At 38.4% G+C, this 21,755-nt stretch overlaps 1 protein-coding gene across 1 annotated transcript in view; it reads left to right on the top strand.

Annotated features, from left to right (window-relative positions):
- The window catches only part of CENPE (centromere protein E), an 89,459-nt gene extending 68,285 nt beyond the window's left edge, over positions 1 to 21,174 (top strand). Inside the window, 9 exon segments of the mRNA XM_078148996.1 lie at positions 1,182 to 1,388; positions 2,989 to 3,210; positions 4,876 to 5,022; positions 8,349 to 8,449; positions 12,163 to 12,260; positions 14,576 to 14,759; positions 16,963 to 17,246; positions 18,451 to 18,486; positions 20,137 to 21,174. Of these exon segments, the coding sequence (XP_078005122.1) occupies positions 1,182 to 1,388; positions 2,989 to 3,210; positions 4,876 to 5,022; positions 8,349 to 8,449; positions 12,163 to 12,260; positions 14,576 to 14,759; positions 16,963 to 17,246; positions 18,451 to 18,486; positions 20,137 to 20,225 (1,368 nt within the window). The 3' untranslated portion in view covers positions 20,226 to 21,174.
- Positions 21,175 to 21,755: the final 581 nt, after the last annotated feature.

The raw sequence follows: 21,755 nt of genomic DNA, 5'->3' as shown, positions 1-21,755 counted from the left end.
CATTTATACTTAAAAAAATAACTCATAAAAATATTTTCCAGGGCCTAATTTATCCATACCTACAAAGCTGAGGAGCCTTGCATCCCTATGTCCCTGTCCTTCTACCTGTCTTAGCAATGTGAAAAGGCTATGGCCCTGCTTCTCAACAAACCCCTAACCCCTTAGACTGGCAATCCCAATCTCTGTGTGGGAAAGGTTGCCTTCTTGCCAGACCCAGAAGAATATTGATAATTGAGTTTAAAATAATCCAGTTTGCAGTAAAGTAAAAATTTTCCATGTTTATTCCATTTCCTTTTAGAAATGTTAAAGCCTTTAAGATATATAGAATGTCACAAATATTAACCATAAGATCATAGAGTCTAAATTGGAAGGGACCTTAGAAAAACATCATCTAACCCTCTGATCTTAAACTTAAGGCCTGCAGAAATTAAATGCCCAAGGTCATACAAGTAGTAAGTAAGTAGCAGACCCACTTGATTCCAAATCTAGATTTATTTGCATTGTACCATTATCATTAGCCAAAGGTGAAAATCTATATGAATACAATGGAATAAACTATTTTTATATGTCCTTAAGTTTCCATTTCCATGATGACCCTTAACTATATAATGCCTATCCCTTGAATCCCGTCTACTGCGTCTCCACACAGAAATACCCATTTTCCAGGTTTGAGGAGCCTCACGGAGTTAGTATTGCCACTCAGTGACACTGATTAAGTAAACATAAGGTTTGTCATCCTGTGGATGAAATATGGGCTGGGATTTAGAAATAGAAAGGAGATCCTCTAGCCCATCCCCTTCATTTTGCAAGTAAATCACTCTCACAATCAGTAGGAATGAGGATTCAAGCCTGATCCTTTTCATTTCATTCCATTACCCCCTCCCCAGTGTGCCTCGTCACTTTACTGGTTTGTTATAATATAGCACATTTCCAGCAGATTTTAAATCAGACAACTAGAGTTAGGGGTAATGTTCCCTACCAAAGTACATACTATAAATTACTAGATTAAGTTCTCCCATTAGAATTACATTCTTAATGTACCTTAAAATATTAAGATATCTGCGGGATTTGAGTTTGGTATTGGCCTTCATTTTTATCATTTAGAACAGTGATGAAACTTGATGGAGTGTTTACCTAAAGTCTTCTCAGAACTCATAAATTTAATACTCTTCTCCACACAGCAAATTTTCAAGGATGTTTCAGAGACTGAAAATGACATCAACAACATGGTAGCAGAATTCCAACAACTGTTAAATGCTAAGAAAGAAATTATCTTGTCCCTGGAAATGAGCTTAAGCACACATCTTGATGTGGAAAGCCTTAGAATAATACAGGAGGAGAATGATAGGATTGTTCACGTGAATAACTTGTATCATAATAAAATAAAGGTGAGTGATTTTTCCCCCCATTTTTCTTTCTTTATAACTAATGAAAAATTTACTTGATGCAACAAATGCTTCTATGTAATACAGTAAAGATAGTCACTTTGTGTATAACAATTACAATCACAGTTAATGGCCTTTAAAAGCAGGGAACAAATTCCATGTGTGCAAAATATTGAGGACGAATCTCATTCCCTCTTACTTTCCTTCCCCACCATGTTGTAGTACCTGAAGCTTATGGGAGCATTGACTCGTAGATCTAAAGCCCGAAGCAGCAGGAGAGAGAGGAGATTAGGAGGAGAGAGATTACCTTGTACCACCCCTTCATTATACAAGAGGAAGAAACCAAAGAGGCTAACTGCCCACAGTCACAAAGTTGACGAAGGCAGGAATCAAACCCAGGTTCTCTGATTCTGAGTCCAGAGCTCTTCTCACTGTACCACGCCTCCCCAGACCACCTGCATGTTCCCATACCCCCAAAGCTCACCGCGACGATGGGGCTACAAGAGTGTGCAGCGCTCTTGTTGTGCAGGAAGGTGAGAAGGGAGGCCCAGCTGGCTGCTGAGGCCCAGGCCCCAAAGGGCTGGTCTGCCTTGAGAGATCACCACCATCCAGGGGTTTGGTTCTAGGCTCGACAGGATTAGAAATTGAGTTTGATCAGTGCTTCTTGTGCTGCAATGCAGTATTCTACTTCACTCATGACTTAGCTTCTCCGTGTTCCTGGATACAGTAATCAGTCCTCTCCGGTTGATGTGCTCATGGTGGCATTACAATGCCCTTCACAGCAACTGAAATGACCTGTGTATTTGGCCACTTGTAACGCTCAGTCCCATCCTCACATATGCGAGTGGAGAGGTGTTCTTTGCCCGTGTGTACCTTCAAGGGATATTGTGGCTGATAGTGGGAATCTTTCTTTGGCTCCTTCACTGTTAGAAAAAATTATTTACTCTCAGCCATTCACACCTCAGTCCCCTGCCTTGAAGTGTGATGATCTGACTTCCATGGAAAAACAGTGTGGAAAGTTAGAACATGCACTGGCTCTGGGGACAGAGCCTGGGTTCAGATCCTAGCTCGGTCATTAATATTTGTGGGAACTTAAGAAAGTTATTCAACCTCCCTAATCATCCTCCTGAATAAAATACAAATTCATCAGCCTGGTTTTCAAGGCCCCCTCTTCACACACATTGTTTCCTATCGCTCAAGTGGATCCCTCTATCCATCCTATCTCTCTGCTGACATTTCTTCTCCTTCAGGATTCAGTTTTTATGTTGTCTTCTTAATGCTATCCCACTTTCTTTAACCCTTTCACACACCAAACTAAGTCACCTTTCCCTCTAATCTCCCACAGTACTCTATAGATGTCATTATCAATTTATTTTTTTATTTATTATTTTGTTGCAATAGTTGTATTTTATTTATCATATTACAGTTGTTGAATACATCTGACCTCCATAATAATAAGCTTCTTAGGGCAGAAATTATGTCATTTTGGTGTGTGTATGTGGGGAGGGGAGGGTCATCTTTGTATCCCCCTCATTTCAAGAAAAGTGTCTTGACCTTTTAATAATATGCACTTAATAAACGTTTATTGAATTGGGTTGGATAGGCTATTATGAACAAATCATCAGAGTTTGAAGACAGAAGTGTTGTTGTATGTAAAGAATGGGAACTTGAACTGAGACAGATGAAGGATAAGAATGAAGAAATGGTAAAGAAGTTCCAAAACGTAAAGACTACCCTTCTGCCACTGGATGACCCAGATGCTCTTACTGTAGGAGAAAATAAGAAACATCATCTTAAATTGAGGCACACAAGACAGACCACGAAGGTATTAAAAACATAAAACCCACAGTTTTACCTCACTTTGATACTTACTTGCAACCTTTCTTTTAGGATCATATTCCCACATGATTTTTTTAAAAGTGTGTGTGTGTGTGTGTGTGTGTGTGTGTGTGTCTTTATATGTGTATATTGTCAACAGGCAATCACAATTTCAAGAAACTTAGGTGAAAACTAGGTTTATTACAAGGGAAATGAACATGCATGTTGAACCCAAAGAGTTCACAATCCATACAGAAGTTTACATATTTATGACAGTAGGATAAAGGAAGGAGGAGGAAGCACAGAACTCACCTAAAGGGATGTGGCACGGGAAGGGGAAAGGTACAGTAAAGGACAAATCCCCTCCTGAAGGGGAGGAACAAGGTGATGGCAAAAGCCACACTTTGTAGCTGCTGGACCATGAAGATAAGATGGTCTGCTTATCTACAAGGGTCCCAGCTGCACAAACAATTTCTCGGGCTAGTGCAGATTGACTGGCACCTGTCTTGACTCTTAAGGACTCATAGGGAGTCCAGCTTGGGATGCAAACAACACATTATGTCAGCCCAGGTGGGTTTCATCCTTGACTTATTCAAGGCCTCCTGCATGCTCTGGGTCCAGTGTTTCTGCAAAATGTGGCAACTCAAAAAGAAAAGTTCAAGGGACTCCTTAACATTCCTTAACAATATATATATGTATCACTGTGCTTCCTCCTTAATTGCAAAGAGCAGTCTGTGTTTTAATTATACTTTTCTGAAAAGCTAAATTTATTTTAAATTACAGTCTTAGAAGTTGGTTTATTTGTTTTTTAAATTTGTGCCCCAGCAGAAAGGAATTGTGGTCTACTGAATAGAGTGAACTGGCCTAGAGCTTTGGGCAAGAATTATTCTGATTAAGAAATATAATAAACCTTATACAGATGAACCAGTATAACATCAACAGCTAGTGTCAACCAACAGTCAGTAAATGCAATTGATTTTTCCTGGATTTATACTTCTTAATCTAATTACTCCTTAACTGCCCTTGAAGGCATTCTTAGTGCATAAAAAGCAAGTTTGAGATTTCTTTTTTTTTTAAATGCACTGTAATTTTGTAGAGGAGAAAGAATAAATACAAAATAAATTCGTTGTTTTTGACCAGGACAAATACAGTCTACTAATTTACTATATTTCTAATTTAATAAAGCTATCAGTGTATAGTTAGTGGCAACACAGTGTCTCATGGACTGGTGACATTGTTTTTGGTTAACAGTATATGTGGAATAAATAGGATTTGTTATGCAGTTCTATTTTATAGATAATTAGTCACTTTTTAATGAAAATTTGTACTCCTCTTAATTAACAAATATGTGCCTATGGCATGTATAACTAGCAATGTTTTACTTATACATTAAATCATGTAACAGAAAATTATATTCCTGCATTTTTACTTTAGATTTTTAAAAAACAGCTTCTTTATATGAAAAAGGACCATGGCATCTAGATAAGAGATTAAATTTGGCCTCTTTCTTCAACTTTCTGGCCTCAGCTGATGCCAGATTATAAAAGTTATTTAAAAATACTTACTAAGTGGAATGTATTGTCAGCTTTGTTTTCAGTTTAAATAACTGTATTTTGACTTTCTTTACCTTAAACCTCATAAGAATCATTTCAATGCCAACTTTTACTGATAGGAAATTCAAGAAACTGCATTTCATGAAGACAAAGAAAACAAGCATAAACAAAAGGAAATTGATCCAGTGCAGAAAAACCTTGAAGTGGCTAAAGTTGTGAGTAACCAACACCTTCAGAGTCAACAGCCAGCAGTACACAGCTGTCAGGTGAACTCCTAGAAAAGTTTTCTCGCACTTGTTTCACAGCCAACTTTTGGGAGGGTGTGCTGCTCTATTTTTAAAATTTCCTTTTCCATGAAAGGCCAGAAACATACTAGCTTTAAAAAATCAATTATGTTTTCACTTCCAAGTTCTCTTTTTCCTACCACCCCCACCTACTGGGAATTTCCCTTAACTCTTTTTCCTTCTATTTCCCTGTTGGATTACAGGTGGGCATGTGCGTGCGTGCGTGCGTGCATGTGTGTGTGTGTGTGTGTGTGTGTGTGTGTATGTGTGTGTGTGTGTGTGTTCTTCTTTACTTTGACCAGTTCAGATGAGAAAGAGATTTAAGTGTCACCTCGTCCCACTCCCTCCACTGCCTCTTTCTTGTTGTATAGACTTCCACTTGGTTGAGTTAATTTATCCCGTCCTTCCTCTCCTCCCCTTTTGTCACCCTTTCCTGTTTCCAATTACATTTTTGTTTGGGGAAAAAAAAGTATAATACCTATTAAATATTGATATTGCGACTAGTTCCAAGAACAACTATTATTCTCCCCTTCCATGAGTATATTAATGAAGTGTTCTTTTTTTAAAAAATACCTATTTTAGACTGAACTAAAAAGTTAATTGAAATAATTAATAATTTTGGCAAAGTAGCAGGATATAAGAATATAAGTAAACCCACATAAATCATCAACATTCCTATTTATCACCAACAGGATCCTGCAAGGAGGGATAGCTAGAGATACCCCATTTAAAATAACACTAAACAGCATAAAATACATGGGAATACACCTACCAAAACAAAACCCAGAATCTACATGACAAAATCAGAAAAAATCTTTGTACACAAATGAAATCAGATTAAATAAAGGGAGAAATATTAATTGTTTGTGGGTAGACAGGGCCAATATAATAAAAATTATAATATTTACCAACATTAATCTACATGATCAATGCCATCCCAATCAAATTACCAAAACATTATTTTACAGAGCTAGAAAATAATAACAAAATTCATTTGGAAGAACAACAGGTCAAGAATATCAAAGGAACTAATGGGAAAAAAAATGTAAAGGGAGGAGGCTTAGCAGTACCAGATTTTAAACCAGGCCTGTACAGCTTGTTGCCTGCAGGTCACTTATGGCCCTTGGGCAGCTTACACAGGCCAAAGGATTTTCTCTGCATACAAAGGATGTTTTCCCTTACATTTTTCTCAAACTGGCTGAAATCCTTTGGCTTGCTGCAAGTCGTGTTGTGTAGACCTATCCTAAGCTATATTATAAGGCAGTAATTATCAAAACTATCTGGTACTGGCTAATAGAAAGGTAGATCAGTGGAACAGTGTAAGACATACAATCTACAGCTACAAATGAATATACTAACCCAGTGTTTGGCAAGTGTAAAGACTTAAGTTTTTGGGATAAGAATTCCTTATTTGGTAAAAATTGAGAAAAATGGAAAGCAGTATGGCAGAAATTTGGCATAGACCAATATCTTACACCATTTACCAAGATAAAGGCAAAATGGATATATGACTTGGTTGTAAAGGCAGATATTACAAGAAAATTTGAAGAACATGGAATATATTACCTATCAGATTTATGGACAGGTGAACAATTTATCAGCAAACGAGATAGAGAGTGTTGTGAGGTGTAAAATGGATCATTTTGGTTACATTAAATTAAAGAGGTTTTATATAAATAAAACATGTAGCCAAGATCAGATGGAAAGCAGAAAACTGGAGGGAAATTTTTATAGACAGTCCTCAGATAAAGGTCTCATATCTGAAATTATATATAAAGAACTTTGTCAAATCTATAAGAATGTGAGTCATTCCCCAACTGATAAATAGTCAGAGGATATGAATAGGCAGTTTTCTAATGAAGAAATCAAAACAATTTATAGTCAAATGAAAAAATGCTCTCAATCACTGGTTAGAGAAATGCAAATTAAAACAACCTTGAGATATCATTTTACATCTCTCAAATTGGCGAAAATGATAGAAGGGGAAAGTGACAAATGTTAGAGGGGATATGGAAAAATTGGGACATGAATTCATTGTTAGTGGATCTGTGAGGTGATCCAACCATTTTGGAGAGAGATTTGGAATTATACCCAAAGAGCTATCACACCCCTACACTAGAGGTGGGGTACCTGCAGCCTTGAGGTCACATGTGGCTGGCCTTCTGGGTCCTTGGGTATGGCCTTTTGACTGAGTCCAAGTTTTACAGAACAAATCTTTCTATTGAGAGCATTTGTTCTGTGAAGTTTGGATTAAGTCAAAGGACTGCCTTGAGGACCTAGAGGGCCACATGTGCCCTTGAGGCTGCAAGTTCCCCACCCCTGGCCTATACCCTTTCCCAAGAAGATTAGGAAAGATGGAAAAGAACCTACACGTTCCAAAATAGTGACATCAGCTCTCTTTGTAGTGGCAAAGAACTGGAAATTGCGGTGACTCCCATCAGTTGGGGAATGGCTGAAGTCCAGGGGGTGGAGAACCTGTGACCTCAAGGCCACTGTAGGGCCTTTTACAGCCTCAAGTGCAGCCCTTTGACTGAATCCAAACTTCACAGAATAAATCTCCTTAATAAAAGGATTTGTTCTGTGTAACTTGGACTCAATCAAAAGGCCGCACCCAAGGACCTAGAAGACCACAGGTGACCTCAAGGCTGCAGGTTCCCCACCTCTGAAATTGTGGTATATGTTCATGATGGAATGTTCCTCTGCTATAAGAAACAATGAGCTCAATGACTTTAGGAAAGCATGGAGAGACCTCCACGAAATAATGAAGAGCAAAACGAGTAGAGCCGGGAGAACACTGCAACAACAGTGTTGTTTTAAGAACAACTTTGAGCAACCAAGTCATTCTATCATAATACACAAATTAACCGCAAAGATCCTATGCAGGAAGATGCTGCTGAATCCAGAAAAAGAACTGACATGTGTGTATATATGTGTACATGTATATGTACCATGTCTATGCATATATATGTATATGTATCACCGTGTATATGTATATACACACACATAACAGATTTGTGTCTAATGGTAACCATCTCAGTTTGGAGTTGGGTTGGGGGAGAGGGGAAAAAGTCACATGATTTGTTGCATATTTGAAAAGAATAGCAAGTTGTACATGATGGATTGCAATTTCTGGTACAAACCTCTGTTTTCCTATCCTATTTTGTTATGCAAATGCTTGTTTTATTTCTTAAGTCATAACAAAATAAATTATGTTAAAAAAATTTTAAAGATTATTCAGCAGTGTTGAAATCTTAGCTACTCATCAAATTTGATTCTTGATTTTTATTCCTCCTTAAATTTCCTAAAAGGATGTCAAAGCTGTGTCCAGCAAAGAAATTGATGATCTCAAGATGAAATTGGTGAAATTGAACATGGAAAAAATGAATGAGTCCAAGAAGTTCGAAAAAGAGTATGTTTTTGGTTTTTTTCCTCATAGCCTATAATTGTTTTAAAGATCTAACTCTTTAAATTTTAGACACAGGGATTTGCCTGGTATAACTGGTGAAAGAAAAGGTAGCCCATTATATACTTTTTATTGCTTGTGTAAGAAAATTCACAGCAAAGATCACACCTCTTTTTATCTGTGGCTTATAAATATTGCTTTATGCCTTAATTATTTAAAGACAAATTGGAATCCTAATCAGATCTGCAAGCCATTATAAGTAACGTTGGTTATGACTTACTTTATGTTACATAAAAAAGCTAGAGATGGTTCTCATTTTTACATTATATATCGTTGTTGCTGTTTTGTATTTTTCAGTTGTCATTTGGGGTTTTCTTGGCAAAGAGTAGTTTCCTTCTCTAGCTCATTTTATATATAACAAACTGAAGCAAAGAGCGTTAAGTGACTTGCCCACAATCACACAGCTAGTAAGTGTCTGAAGCTAGATTGGTATTCAGGAAGATGAGTCTTTCAGAATCCAGGCCCAGCCCTCTACCAACTATGCCACCTAGCTGCCCATTTATGTATCATTAATTACACGCAAGTCCACATTAATCTTTAATATTTAGGTTGTAGAGCTTTTTTAAACCTTCATACTTTTCTCTTCCTACCATATTTGCTTGTATCATGATTGTCTTTTGTAGAATAGCATAAGCCCCAGAGGCACAATAATCATGTTGTCTTTTAAGACTGATTTGTGCCTACTTTTCATGGAGTATATATAATCTTTTTTTGTTTGTCATACATTGTAGTCTAATGGAAAGAGCATTATAGTTAATTGACTTCAATTCAACTCTACCACTGTATGACCTTAAACAAATCACTTGTCTTCTCTGGCCTCACTTTCTTCACATGTAAAAATGAGGGCATTGGACTATGTCCCTTGCCCCTATAAAATTCTATGATTTTACAAATGGCTACTTAACAAATATTATTTGATGATGACATTCTGCCAGTTTTGGAGACTAGTTGAGGGTACCTGTATAGCTACTCTTTAAATCCTCGACTATTTATCCCAGCTATTAAAAAAAAAAACAGTTAATGCTCATAGCCAGAAAGAACAGATAACAATTTCATAAAACTGTTTCTTTTTATTTTCTATTAATAAAATCTAGTTCATTTAAGTTAAAAGCTTTACTTCTGTCTTAATAATATCTAGAAAACTTTACTGATGACTTTCACATGTTTTGCAAGTCACTCAGGAATCACACATATATTTTCATGTCCTGATAATTGTGTTTGCTTTGCCAATAGATGGTAGATAGCAATTTATGAATTGCTACTTCTGTGACCAATGACAAATTCTGGTTTTAGCTATAATACATATTTACCGTAGACCGAGGCGTAGTTGAAATTTACCTTCTTATTTGTGGAGATAGTCTCATGTTCTTCATGTCACTCCCGGTATTTTTTATATTCTTTAGAAGGTGCTGGTGCTTAGATATTTGTGCTGCTGCCTTAGGTTCTTCCCTTTCGATAGAAGATTTTCTTGATTATTGTGTGTTCCTTTATTTTTAAAGATCAACTCTGTCTGTCAAAGGATATTTATTTTAGCCCAATCATCCAAGTTAAAACTAGTTGATTTTCCAAAAAGATCAATCAGCAAAGTGTTTATTAAGTACTTGCTATATTCTGATACTGTATTAGGTGATTGATAAAAAAAAACAAAAGTGAGGGGCAGCTAGGTGGCGCAGTGGATAGAGCTCTGGCCCTGGAGTCAGGAGGACCTGATTTCAAATGTGACCTCACAATTGACACTAGCTGTGTGACCCTGGGCAAGTCACTTAACCCCATTGCCTAGTCAAAAAAAAAAAAAGTGAAATAATCCCAGCACTCAAGAAGCTTACATGCTATCAGAGAAAACAAACCTGTATTTATTTGGCTATACACAAAATAGATACAAGGTAATGGTGGTGGTCAGGGGAGAACTCGCAGCTAAGAGGATCAGGAAAGGTTTCATGTAGCATGTAGTGCTGTGGCTGAGCCTTGTAGAAAACTAGGGATTCTAACAGGCAGAGATGAGGAGGAAATGTATTTCAGGTGTAGGGATAGCCATTGCAGAAACACATAGAGTGGAGATGGAGTGCCATGTGTGAAAAATAGCAAGAATGTTAGCCCATCTGGACTATAGAGTACCTGAATGGGAATGATATGGAATAAAACTGGAAAGGTAAGTCAGAGCCAGGGTGTGAAGAACTTTGCCATTTGATCTCAGATGTGCTAAGGAACCACTGGCATTTATTGAGTAACAGTCAGACCACACATTAGAAAAGTCAGTCAGCTGTGGGAAGGATCAATCTGTGTGAAAAGGGACTTCAGTCAGAGAGATCAACTAGGAGACTATTGCAGTACTCTGTGGGGCCACTAGGTGGCCCAGCGGATAGAGTGCTGGGCCTGGAGTCGGGAAGACTCATCTCCTGAGTTCCAATCTGGGTTCAGACACTTACTAGCTGTGTGAGCCTGGTCACACTTAACTCTGTTTGGCTCAGTTCCTCATCTGTCAGATGAACTAGAGAAGGAAATGGCCAACCTCTCCAGTATCTTTATTAAGAAAAATGGTGTCCCAAAGAGTTGGACATGACTGAAACAACTCAACAATTACAAGAAGTGGAAAGTAGAAATGGCCAGATATGGCGACTGATTAGATATGTAAGGTGAGGTTGAAAATGATATGGAGGTGGTGAGCCTCAGTGACAGTTGTGCCCTGAAAAGTGAAAAGGACATTTGGAAGATGGTTGGATTTTGAGGAAGAGAATGAATTTTATTTTGGACCTGTCTGAGGGGGACATCCAGTCCAAAATGCCCAGGAGGCAGTTGATGATGAGGGGGGATTGGATCTCAGGATATAAAGTGGGGCTGGGCATATAGATAGGGGAGTCATCTTCACAGAGATGATAATCGAATCGGTCATCTGGGGAGAGTCTAAAGAGAAGAGAAAAGAGCCCAGGAAAATGCCTTGCGGGTATAGCATTTAGGTAATGTGATGTGGAAGAAGTATAAAAATATGCTATTCCCCAGTCAGAAGAGTTCCCACAGGAAGACCTGTTTTGTCAGGATTATCCTGACAAAATTAGATGTCATTCCTTCTGTCTTTTTTCTTTTCTTTTTATTAAGCATATTGTTCTGTAAATTCTGGTACTAGTCATTAAAAATGAAGGCATTTTGAATTTTTTTTTAAGCGAGAGGAGAAAAGTAGAGCATGCAAGTGCAGACAGTACTTTCTAGAATTTGGGCTGAAAAGGTCACGTACTTGTGACTAACTTGCCTGTGAGGAACTTTCTCTACCAGTGCAACACCCTCCTGCAACCAATAGTCTCAGTGAGTTGCCTAGAACACAGATGCCTTGGCTAAGGTCACACAGCCAGTAAGTGTCACCACAGGCAGTGCTGCTCCTGGCTCCAAGGCCAGCTCTCCCTCCACTAAACCACAGTACCCCTTTTGGCTGGGGAAAAAACAAAAACAAAGAGGGCCATAGCAGGAAGCATAGCAAAAGAATTTGTCCCATGATATTAAAAAGATAAAAACATGATTGGGTGTTGTGGTTTGTTTTTAAGAGATATCATGTCATCAGCACAGGGTTACTACCATTGTGCTTACTCCTTCACTGCTGCTACTTACTGCCAATTTGTTGGCCTGGTGTTATCACTTATTGTTTGTGTTCCTTTATGATCTTTTATTAGAATTGCTTCTAAAGCTGCCGTAATAGAGCATCAGGAAGAAATGATAAGTCAGCTGAAGGAACATCTTAGAAGAGCCCAACAGAGCAATGATGTCTCAAGTAAGTAGAGATAGAAATGTTTTGAGCCCTTGTCTTTTGTGCGTATATCCTCCATGCGGTTACATTTTTATATCTGCTTCGGGAGGCTGCTGTGAGATTGAAAAGTACTAGAGTTTAGAAACACACTGGGTTCATTTCCCTTACTGGTCAACAGCTATTAATAAGGTAATCTATACTGTTCTGTTGTCGTCTTTATTTGAACCGATGTGGTGTTCCTTAGTGTATCATAGCTTTACTGCCTATTTAATAATAGCTCCTGTTGTGTGCTGGCACTGGGGGTTTAGAAAGTACAGAGAATGAAAACAATCCCTACTTGTTTTGAGCACACACCTACTGAGGGAGATAGGTACGTATCAAAACATAAAGCGTAAATCTAAAGTTAACATGCGGGGCAGCTAGATGGTGCAGTGGATAGAGCACCGGCCCTGAAGTCAGGAGGACCTGAGTTCAAATCCAGCCTCAGACCAAACACTTGACACGTACTAGCTGTATGACCCTGGGCAAGTAACTTAACCCCAAATGCCTCAAAAGTAAAAACAAAAAACAAAACAATAAAGTTAACATGCACATGTGCAGAGCAGTTCAGTCCGTGGTGCTTTGGGAGAGAGGGCACTTGCAGTTGGAGAGGTCAGAAAAAGCAGAATATAATGCCTCAGCTGCATCTTGAAGAAGGAGAAGGGACTTTGTAAAGGGGAGCTAAGGAGGGAGTTCCTTCCAGCCTCGTAGGCTGGCCAGTGTGAAAGCAGAAAGCATAGACACGAAAGAGGGGGTGAGCCTCCCATGTGAGGAACAGAGAAAGCCAAGCCAGTTCAGCTGTATCTCATCACGCAGGAGCGGAGGAGTCATGTCAAGTGAGGCCGAAAGGTTTAAACCTGAATAGAGAAGTCTACATTCTGTCCTAAAGGTGTTAACTAGGAAGCCACTAGAGTTGGTTGAATAGAGTAGTCACATGGTCAGATCTGTGATTAAGAAAAAATGACTTCAGCAGCAGTGCATGACATGGACTAGAATCTAGAATAGGGAGGGACTTGAGGCAAGAAGTGAGGAGGGCTTAAGCTAAAATGTGTGCAGACAATGGCTCAGAGGCAAAAGAGGTCAGAAAGGTGGATTTAGGAACTGATTGGATCTGTGAGGTATCCAGTTTAATGCCCAGGGAATGAACCTGGGAGACTAGAAGCACGGGGGTGCCTTCTGGTCACAGAAATAGGGAAGTTCTGCAGAGAGGCAGGCTTAGGAGGTGAGATGATCAGTTCCATTTTAGACATGTTGATTTTAAGGTCTCTGGTATATCTAGTTTGAAATGTCCAAAAGACAGATGGTGACGCAGGACTATAGTTCAGGGGAAGGTCTGGGATTGGTTCTGAAAGTCATCTGCTTAGAGATGATAGTTGAACTCATGGAAACTCGTGATGTTATCATGAGTGAGAATACTGAAGGAGAAGAGAAAAGGCCCCAGGACAGAACTTTGGCTCACAGTTCAGGGCGTGATATGGATGGTGAGCCAGCCAAAGAGGCAGGGAAGGAGTAGTCAGACAGGTAGGAGGTACTCCCATCCCGCTAATCGCGGCCCTTGTTAGTAAGATCTCTTGTATACTGTACACTCTCCTCTACCAACTACAGCTACCCTCAGGCCCTCATCACTTCATCTCTAACCCACAGCAATAGCTTGCTGGTTGATTTCCCTGCTTCAAGTGTCTCCACTGCAATCCATCCTCCACTCAGCTGAAAATTTGTTCTTCCTAAAATGCAGGTCTGACTATGTCACCCCCAGTGGCTTCTTGTTGTCTCCAGGATCAGTATAAATTCCTCTTTTTGGCTTTCGAAGTCTTATATAACCTGCCCCTTTCCTTCCTTTCCAGTCTCCTTACTCCTCCATGTACTCTGTGATACGCTGACACTGACCTCACCCTCCATCTTCCAACTCTGGGCATTTTCTCTCTCTGTCTCCCATTGCCAGGAACTCTCTTCTCCCCTCATCTTTGCTTCCTGGCTTCCTTCAGATCCCAGCTAAAATCTCACCTTCTGCAAAAAAACCTTTACCTAGTTGTATTCAATGCTAGTGCCTTCCCTCTGAGATCACTCCTGAAGAATCTGATATAGGCTTGTGTGCACGTAATATTTCCTAGACTGTGAGGTCCTTGAGAGCAGAAACTGGTCTTTGCTTTTCTGTCCAGACATAGTTTGATATGGTACTTTATGAAGTCTCTGATGCTTCCTCAGTAGACTACCAAACCCTCTTTTTTTTATGTGGTACCTTTGTACAACTCAAAGCATTTCTGATTTCTAGTTTAAATGTGTTTGTTTCCCTCCATCAGTGTTAGAGCCACCTGGTCATGCCCAAGCGTCCCACACACCATTGACCTGTGGGGGTGGCAGTGGTATAGTACAGAGCACAAAAGCACTGATTCTAAAAGCGGATCGTGTGAGGCTGGAGAGAGAGATTAGCAAGTTAAAGCAACAGAATGAGTATCTGACAAATCATCAGAGTCAGCTATCAAGGTAAGAGCTGCTCAAGCAGAGTATGTTTACTGCATTATATTTATCCAGTTTGGGTCCAGTTCAATCATTTCTCTGCAAATGACAGCTAAAATCTAGCCTTATATTACAAATGCTGTTGCTTTAGGGATGAGGATAGAAACACCTGTTTTAAATTCAACCATTTCGCAGCCAACCTCAGTACCCCAAAGTTCACACACTTTATTTGTAAGAGAGCCACCCAGTATTAAAACTGTGATGGATCTCCAGACACCGTGTGGCCAGCATTCCTCAGAGTGCAGTCTCTGTTAAGCTACTTATTTATCAACAAAATAAAGAGGGCACAGAAGCTGTTATAGGCAAAGCTACTGGGAATAGGAAGAAGGGACATATTAAAGGATGACAACCTCCATAATTTCCCTGCCCAACACACTTATTCCAGGACACTTGAATCAACTGGATTAGGACGGAAAGCTGTATTTCCCCTGCTCTTCAGTAAATAACTAATTATAGATGTTTCATATTTCATGTAGCACTTGGTATAAAGTATCTTGTTTAATCTTCAAAAGAACCTTGTGAGGTAAATGCTATTAGTTGAGGAAACTGAGGCTTAGAGAGGTTAAGAGGTATAGCTGTGGACACATATCTAGAAAGTTTGGGAGACCCACCCCGGGTTTCCCCACACTCCCAAGTACAGCATTCTACTGGACCAGGAGTACATTTATTTTTCCCACAACTGTTTATGACTCATATCCTCTTAGTTATCCAAGTGACCATATTAAAACCGTATCTTTTTTCTATAATTGTCCTTTATCATCTTTTCAACATAGCTCTTTTATGAAGTATATTTTAGGAGCAGCTAGGTGTGTGAACCCTGGGCAAGTCACTTAACCTCATTGCCTAGCAAAAAAAAATTTTAAATATATTTTAATCTTCTTGAAATTTATATAATAAACGAAAATTGAATTACCCTGGGGGAGAGAAGGTGGATATTTATAAGAGAATAGGGCTTGCACCTTAATTTAGCCTAAGGATGGTCCGTTAATAGCAACAGACTAGAAACATAGGCTAGATATTTAAGCTCTAGTTATTTCGATGATGTGATTTTTTTTAAACATCACTGTATATAGCCTTGTAATCATATCTGAATGTTTAGACGTGGAATACTTGGTTAAACTAAGATCCTGTTTTAAAAAAAGGACAAAATAGTGCTTGTGGTTGATCTGATGCTGATTTTTTTTCCTGCGTCAATCATAAATTAGACTTTCTTTAATGTTGGTACTACTAAGATTCAGAGATATTTTCTTCCTTTCTAGTCTTTGATGCAACAAGCAAGGATTCCAAGGGTTCAGAAAATGTCATGCAATATGCTAAACCTTGGAGGAAATTATATTTCTCTGCATAGTTCATTCTTCTTTATGATTTAAATTTTAATTCTACAATTTTTTTTCTTTTTGAAATGGATGTTAAAAGGTCATGATTAAGTATATGCTTTTTCCTGGTCTTAATTAGGTGTGCAAAAAGAGTAATTAAATTATTTAATACAGGCTTTAATTCTCTTTCTATATTATCACTGTATGTGGATCATGGATCTCATTGGCAGAACATACCATGCCTGTCCTTGAACTCTAGAAATATTGGCAGTTTGACTTAGCTACCATTATGTGGTGAGCTTTTATCTTTTAACAGTACATAATTTCCAGATACTGCTAGGAATTCACCACATTACACTTACGACAAAATTAAGATTCTACTCCAGGCAAGCTAGAAAAATGCCAGCCTCCCTGGCTCATGTTCCATATAATTTCTCGCCATTCCCTAATCTATATTATAGAGATATATATCATCTCTCACAATAACATAACATTCTTCTTCTTCTTCTAGGTCACCACCTTTTTGGTTCACATCTCTTAGGAAAGAAAAGATATTGGATGGCAATTAAAGAGGGTAAACTCAAGTGCCATGTACACCTGGCCCGCAGAGATGTGCAACCTAAAAGAGCTGGTCATTTGAACTGACTGTGACTAACGTGTCACATTAGAAGTCTCCAAAGGGGCTGGGGAGAAACCTATGCCTGTTTACGCAGTAGAGAATTATTTTCACTTTCTGGACTAGAAAAGATTTCTAAATAACAAGCATTAATACAATTGAGGTTAATATGTAAATGTAGGTACATTTCATTTCAGTATTTATTTTATGTTCTTACCCATTTTGTTTTCTTTCTAAGCAACAATTTCCATCTTGCCAGAGAAGTCAAAAAATGGAAAGAGAGAGCCCTTAAAAAGGAAGCCCAAGAGCTTACTCGTGTCCATTCTCCAAAATCTCCTAAACTGACAGAAATTACATCCCTAAAGAGGCAATGTATGTCACCTCTGTATACAGAGCAGACTTCACAGGAAACTTTACCAAAGGATTCACCAAAATCTTGGGCGTATGATGGACGGTCAAAGTCTCTGCCAGTCGTTTGTCATAATAACTATTTTGACAACTCTGGCCTAGGTCTACTCCCAGGTATGTAATACAGTGGAGGGAGAAGGAGAAACATTGGTTAAGACCTGGTCCTTTTGTTTTTCTTAACTATTCAGTCTTAGATGGCAAGTTTAGACAAGAAGTCGGAACATGCAAGTTCACGACACCATGCAAGAAACTTCATTTTTTTGACCCTCTAAGAATAGATCACACAAAAGATGGTCAACTCCGTGGGGATTCATTTGTATCACTTATCTGCTCAACTCCATAGACATTTCTCAACTTTGAATGCTTTCGTAATCCTGATAGAGAAGCAGCTTTTCTTTAAGACCTTTGAAGATATTATTAGTGATAGTCAACAGATGCAGATTCATATAATGCAAAGCACTAACTTTTCATTATTTGTATAAAAAGGGTAGCATGATCACATGAAAGCTATAGATACTATTTTCTCCTTAAAACTTGTATTTTGATAATTGTGCTAATTTAAGTAAAATAACTAAAAAGAACTGAGTTATCTTTTTGAAGAGATGAAAAGTATTCTTTTTGTGTTTTGTTTTGTTTTGTTTTTTGGCAATTGGGGTTAGATGACTTGTCCAGGGTCGCACATCTAGTGTCACCCAGACATTTGAACTTAGGATTTGGACTCAGGTCCTCTTGACTCCAGGCCCTGTGCTCTATCCACTGTGCCACCTAGCTGCCCCTGACAAAATATTATTAAAATAAAGAAATAGACGATCTCCTACAATAGCTATACTTTGGGGAATTTTTTTTCAAACTCTAAGAATAAACAGTAGGGAGATTCATATAAACTGATGAGAATAAAAACTAATAACATGACTTAAGTGTGATTTTATTACTTTCAAGTAGTACAGTTAATTGAACTACCTTAACAAATTAAGCAAGGTGCTAGGTAAAGCTTCTGTTGGACCTACTTTCATAGATAGGTGAGAAGTATTTGTAATTAGCACTTTTTTAAAGGTACAAATAGATTCTGTTAAAGCATTGGGTTTTTTAGGCTTGGGAAAGAAGTGTCATGACAAGTTCAAACACCCCCTGTAATCTCTTCTCAATTGATTCATTATATTAAATAATTTATTTAGCGAGCTATTTATTTTTGCAAAGATAATATAAAGGTAATCCTATTTTGAATTACCATGGAACAAATTAGTGGGGTTCAGACTAAGGGGGTATTTCAATAGGCTTCTGACAATTATTAATTCATGTTATTTTTTTTTTCTTACAGAAATAGCTTTCAGTTCTACAAATGATTCTACAAAAGGTGAATTTCAGTTTATCATGGTGTAGGTGAATGGGGGAAGAAAAGTTCATGAATCTCTAAAATTTCAATTGAATAGTCACCTGACCTGTTCCCTTCCTTTCTTCTCATGGCAATTTTATTCTTCTCAACCCCTTATAGTTCAGTGAGCACCTGATTGTCAAATCCAGTAGTTTGGGTTTTTTTCCCAGCCTCCTTGACATCAGCAGCTTTTGACATTTTTACTGATTGTTCCTCTTCCCTCAGCTTTCATGTAGGTGTTCCCCAATGAACCAGCCTTAGGCCACGTCTCCCTTGGCCATTTCATTTACTCCAGTGGCTTTGAGCAATAGAATATAATGGTTAGAGTACTGGACTTGGAGTCAGGAATGCCTGGATTTAAATCCCAAACAGACATGGGCATGTCACCTTTCTGAGCCTCAGTTCTTCATTTGTAAAATGAGGATGATTGTACTACTTACTTCATAGGACTGTAGGGTTCAAAAAGGCTAATGTGTCTAAAGCACTTTGTAAAGTATAAAACATCATTAAAATGATAGTTATTGTTATTACCACCTCCTCCCTGCACATGACACCCAGGTCAACATCTATAGCCTGATATCTCTTTGAAACATCAGGCCTACATCTCTACTGCTTCTAAGACATATCCATGAACATTTTCAAACTTAATGTGTTTGAAACTGAGTCCCTAAACTGGCTTTTCTTCCCCTTCTCTAAAGCTATCTGCAATACCATCATTTATTTCCCTGATTTCCATTTTCATAACCTTGAGGTAGTATTAGATATTTCCTTTTCCCTTGCATCACATTCATGCATTGTCTTAGGATCCTACATCACAGGATAATCACTTCAGATGATAGCTTGGTAGAGAACGGATATTCCATCAAGCCCCAACACCATTTTACAAGTGAGGAAAATGAGGCCCAGAGAGGTTGAGGCTTGCCCAAAGTCACATAAGGCAGAAGCACCAAACTTCTCCCATCCTTCCTCTTCACTTAATGAGCGCAGCCACCATCCTCATTTCAACCTTCATGATGATCTGCCTGGGTTATTATAGTGCTCTCTGTATAGATTTTCCCACCTTTTCTCTCCCCCTTATACTCTGCTTTTCATACTGCATTTAGACTAATCTTACCTGGAAATCTGCTGCCGTCACTTCTGTGCTTGAAAGACTGTTAATTCACTTCCTCTATGAAACTCAAATTCTTTGACCTGCTGTTTGAGGCACTCCACAAATTGACATCATTTCACCTTACATATAGTATTCTGTTACTTCTCTCCTGGACAGTTCCCTGTCTGCTCAACACACGCCCTGTTCTCACTCCTTATTTAGTGTCTTTGCTCAAGTTTTGCTCAATGCCCATTCTCATCTCCTTTAAGTCTCCTCCTCAGTATCACCTCTCAAAAACTTTCCTTGATCTGCCCCCTGGTAACAACCTTTGCCCACAAACAGAATTTATTTTAAAGAACTGACCATGCACAATTGTGAATTAGACTAGAAACTCTGTGGGTCAATATGTTATCTGAACTTTGCAATTTCACTTTACCTAAGTCCCTTACAACGGTAATTTGATTGTAGGTACATACATTTATAACATAGTGTTCTGAATATAATTAAGCTTAGTTGTTTTGTTTTGTTTTTTTCTTTCACAGAGACTCCAAGAGAGGAGAATACAGGCTCTTTATTGGATCAATGGCAGACCTCTTCAGGAAAAGACGCACCGGAATGCAGAACCCAGTAATCTCACTTTTATGCGTCATGCACATTCCGGTTTCTTCCAACACTTAGATGTAGTTTTGCATCGTCATCCCGACCACTGCAATCGTAGTTTGGTTAGACTTTATTATTATTTCTCTCACTATGCCACCGCTATTACCGGATAAATGAATAGGAACAAGGCGCTAGATCAGAATGGTATCAAAATGCTTACTTCATTTTTAAATGTTGGAATACTTTTAAAATAGATTTTATTTAAAAGGAGCTTCTGTGGAATACAAATTATGGAAGGAATTCCTCAGGCTGAGCAATTGAAGGTGAGGAAAGATGACTCAATTTATATGGTTAACATTTTATCTACATCTTTTTTTTAATGTACACATGTAAAATTGTAATATAATTTTTTCCTTTCATATTATAACTTGTATTATAAAATCTGTACTCATGTTGCCTTCCCTTCTAGAATATGATGACAGGAATTGTGTCTTAATTCTCCTTTGTATCTGTCATATAGCATTAGCAGCTACTCAGTAAATACTGATCAACAAATGATCCCTCCTACTGCATTGTCCAGTATCCACAAAAATTCATTTCTAAAAATGGATTTAAAGGAGCAGAGTCGTTGTCCCTGCGATATGTCTGAAAAAATCACACTACCTTCCTGCAGAATAAAAGCTTATCCATAGCAATTTTGTTGAGTTGTTTGATTTTGCTAGGAAGGGGAGAGGTTGAGAATATGATGCATTACCAAAGCTGAACAATTTTAAAGGACTGTTTAAAGTATGTATCAGAATACAAGAGTTCTCTTTTTTTATTCATTTTGAACTTAAATACAGAAAAACAAACAAAAAAAGAACATTTCCATGTACATAGCACAAGAAGAGGATTCAATATAAAACCATGAATTTCCATTTCACACTGTTTACTTGAAAAAACCAACTATGTAATAAATACTACACATCATTTCAAAGCTGCCCTGCTTTTGTGCTTCCAAGTTCTCTTTTGTTCTCTGCTGTGCCTTTCTTTTCTTCCTCCCTCGCCTTCTCACCCTAAAGAAGGCTACCATTGTGGTGCAGTGGATAGAGCACAGGCTGTGAAGTCAGGAGGACCTGAGTTCAAATCCGGCTTCATACCAAACACTTGACACTTACTAGCTGTGTGACCCAGGGCAAGTCACTTAACCCCAATTGCCTAAAAAAAAAAGGCTGCCATTAGACAAAATAATATATATGTGTGTGTGTGTCTGTGTGTGTGTGTGTGTGTGTATAGATGTAAAACCATACAATACATACAGTTCTCTTTCTGGAGGTGGGTAAGCATCATACTTCATAGGTTCTTTGTAATTGAAATTTCATTATGTAATTCAATTCATTATGAAAATGAATTGGTCATTCAAAGTCTTTCTTTAGGGCAGCTAGGTGGCACAGTGGATAGAGCACTGGCCCTGAAGTCAGGAGGACCTGAGTTCAAATCCAACCTCAGACTAAACACTTGACACTTACTAGCTGTGTGACCCTGGGCAAGTCACTTAACCCCAATTGCCTAAAAGCAAAAA

Source organism: Phascolarctos cinereus, unplaced genomic scaffold (genome assembly GCF_003287225.1).
Source record: "Phascolarctos cinereus isolate Bilbo 61053 unplaced genomic scaffold, phaCin_HiC Scaffold_9;HRSCAF=440, whole genome shotgun sequence".
NCBI classification, from domain to species: Eukaryota; Metazoa; Chordata; class Mammalia; order Diprotodontia; family Phascolarctidae; genus Phascolarctos; species Phascolarctos cinereus.
The sequence above is the reverse complement of the archived record's forward strand: the minus strand, read 5'-3'. Positions and strand labels throughout refer to the sequence as shown.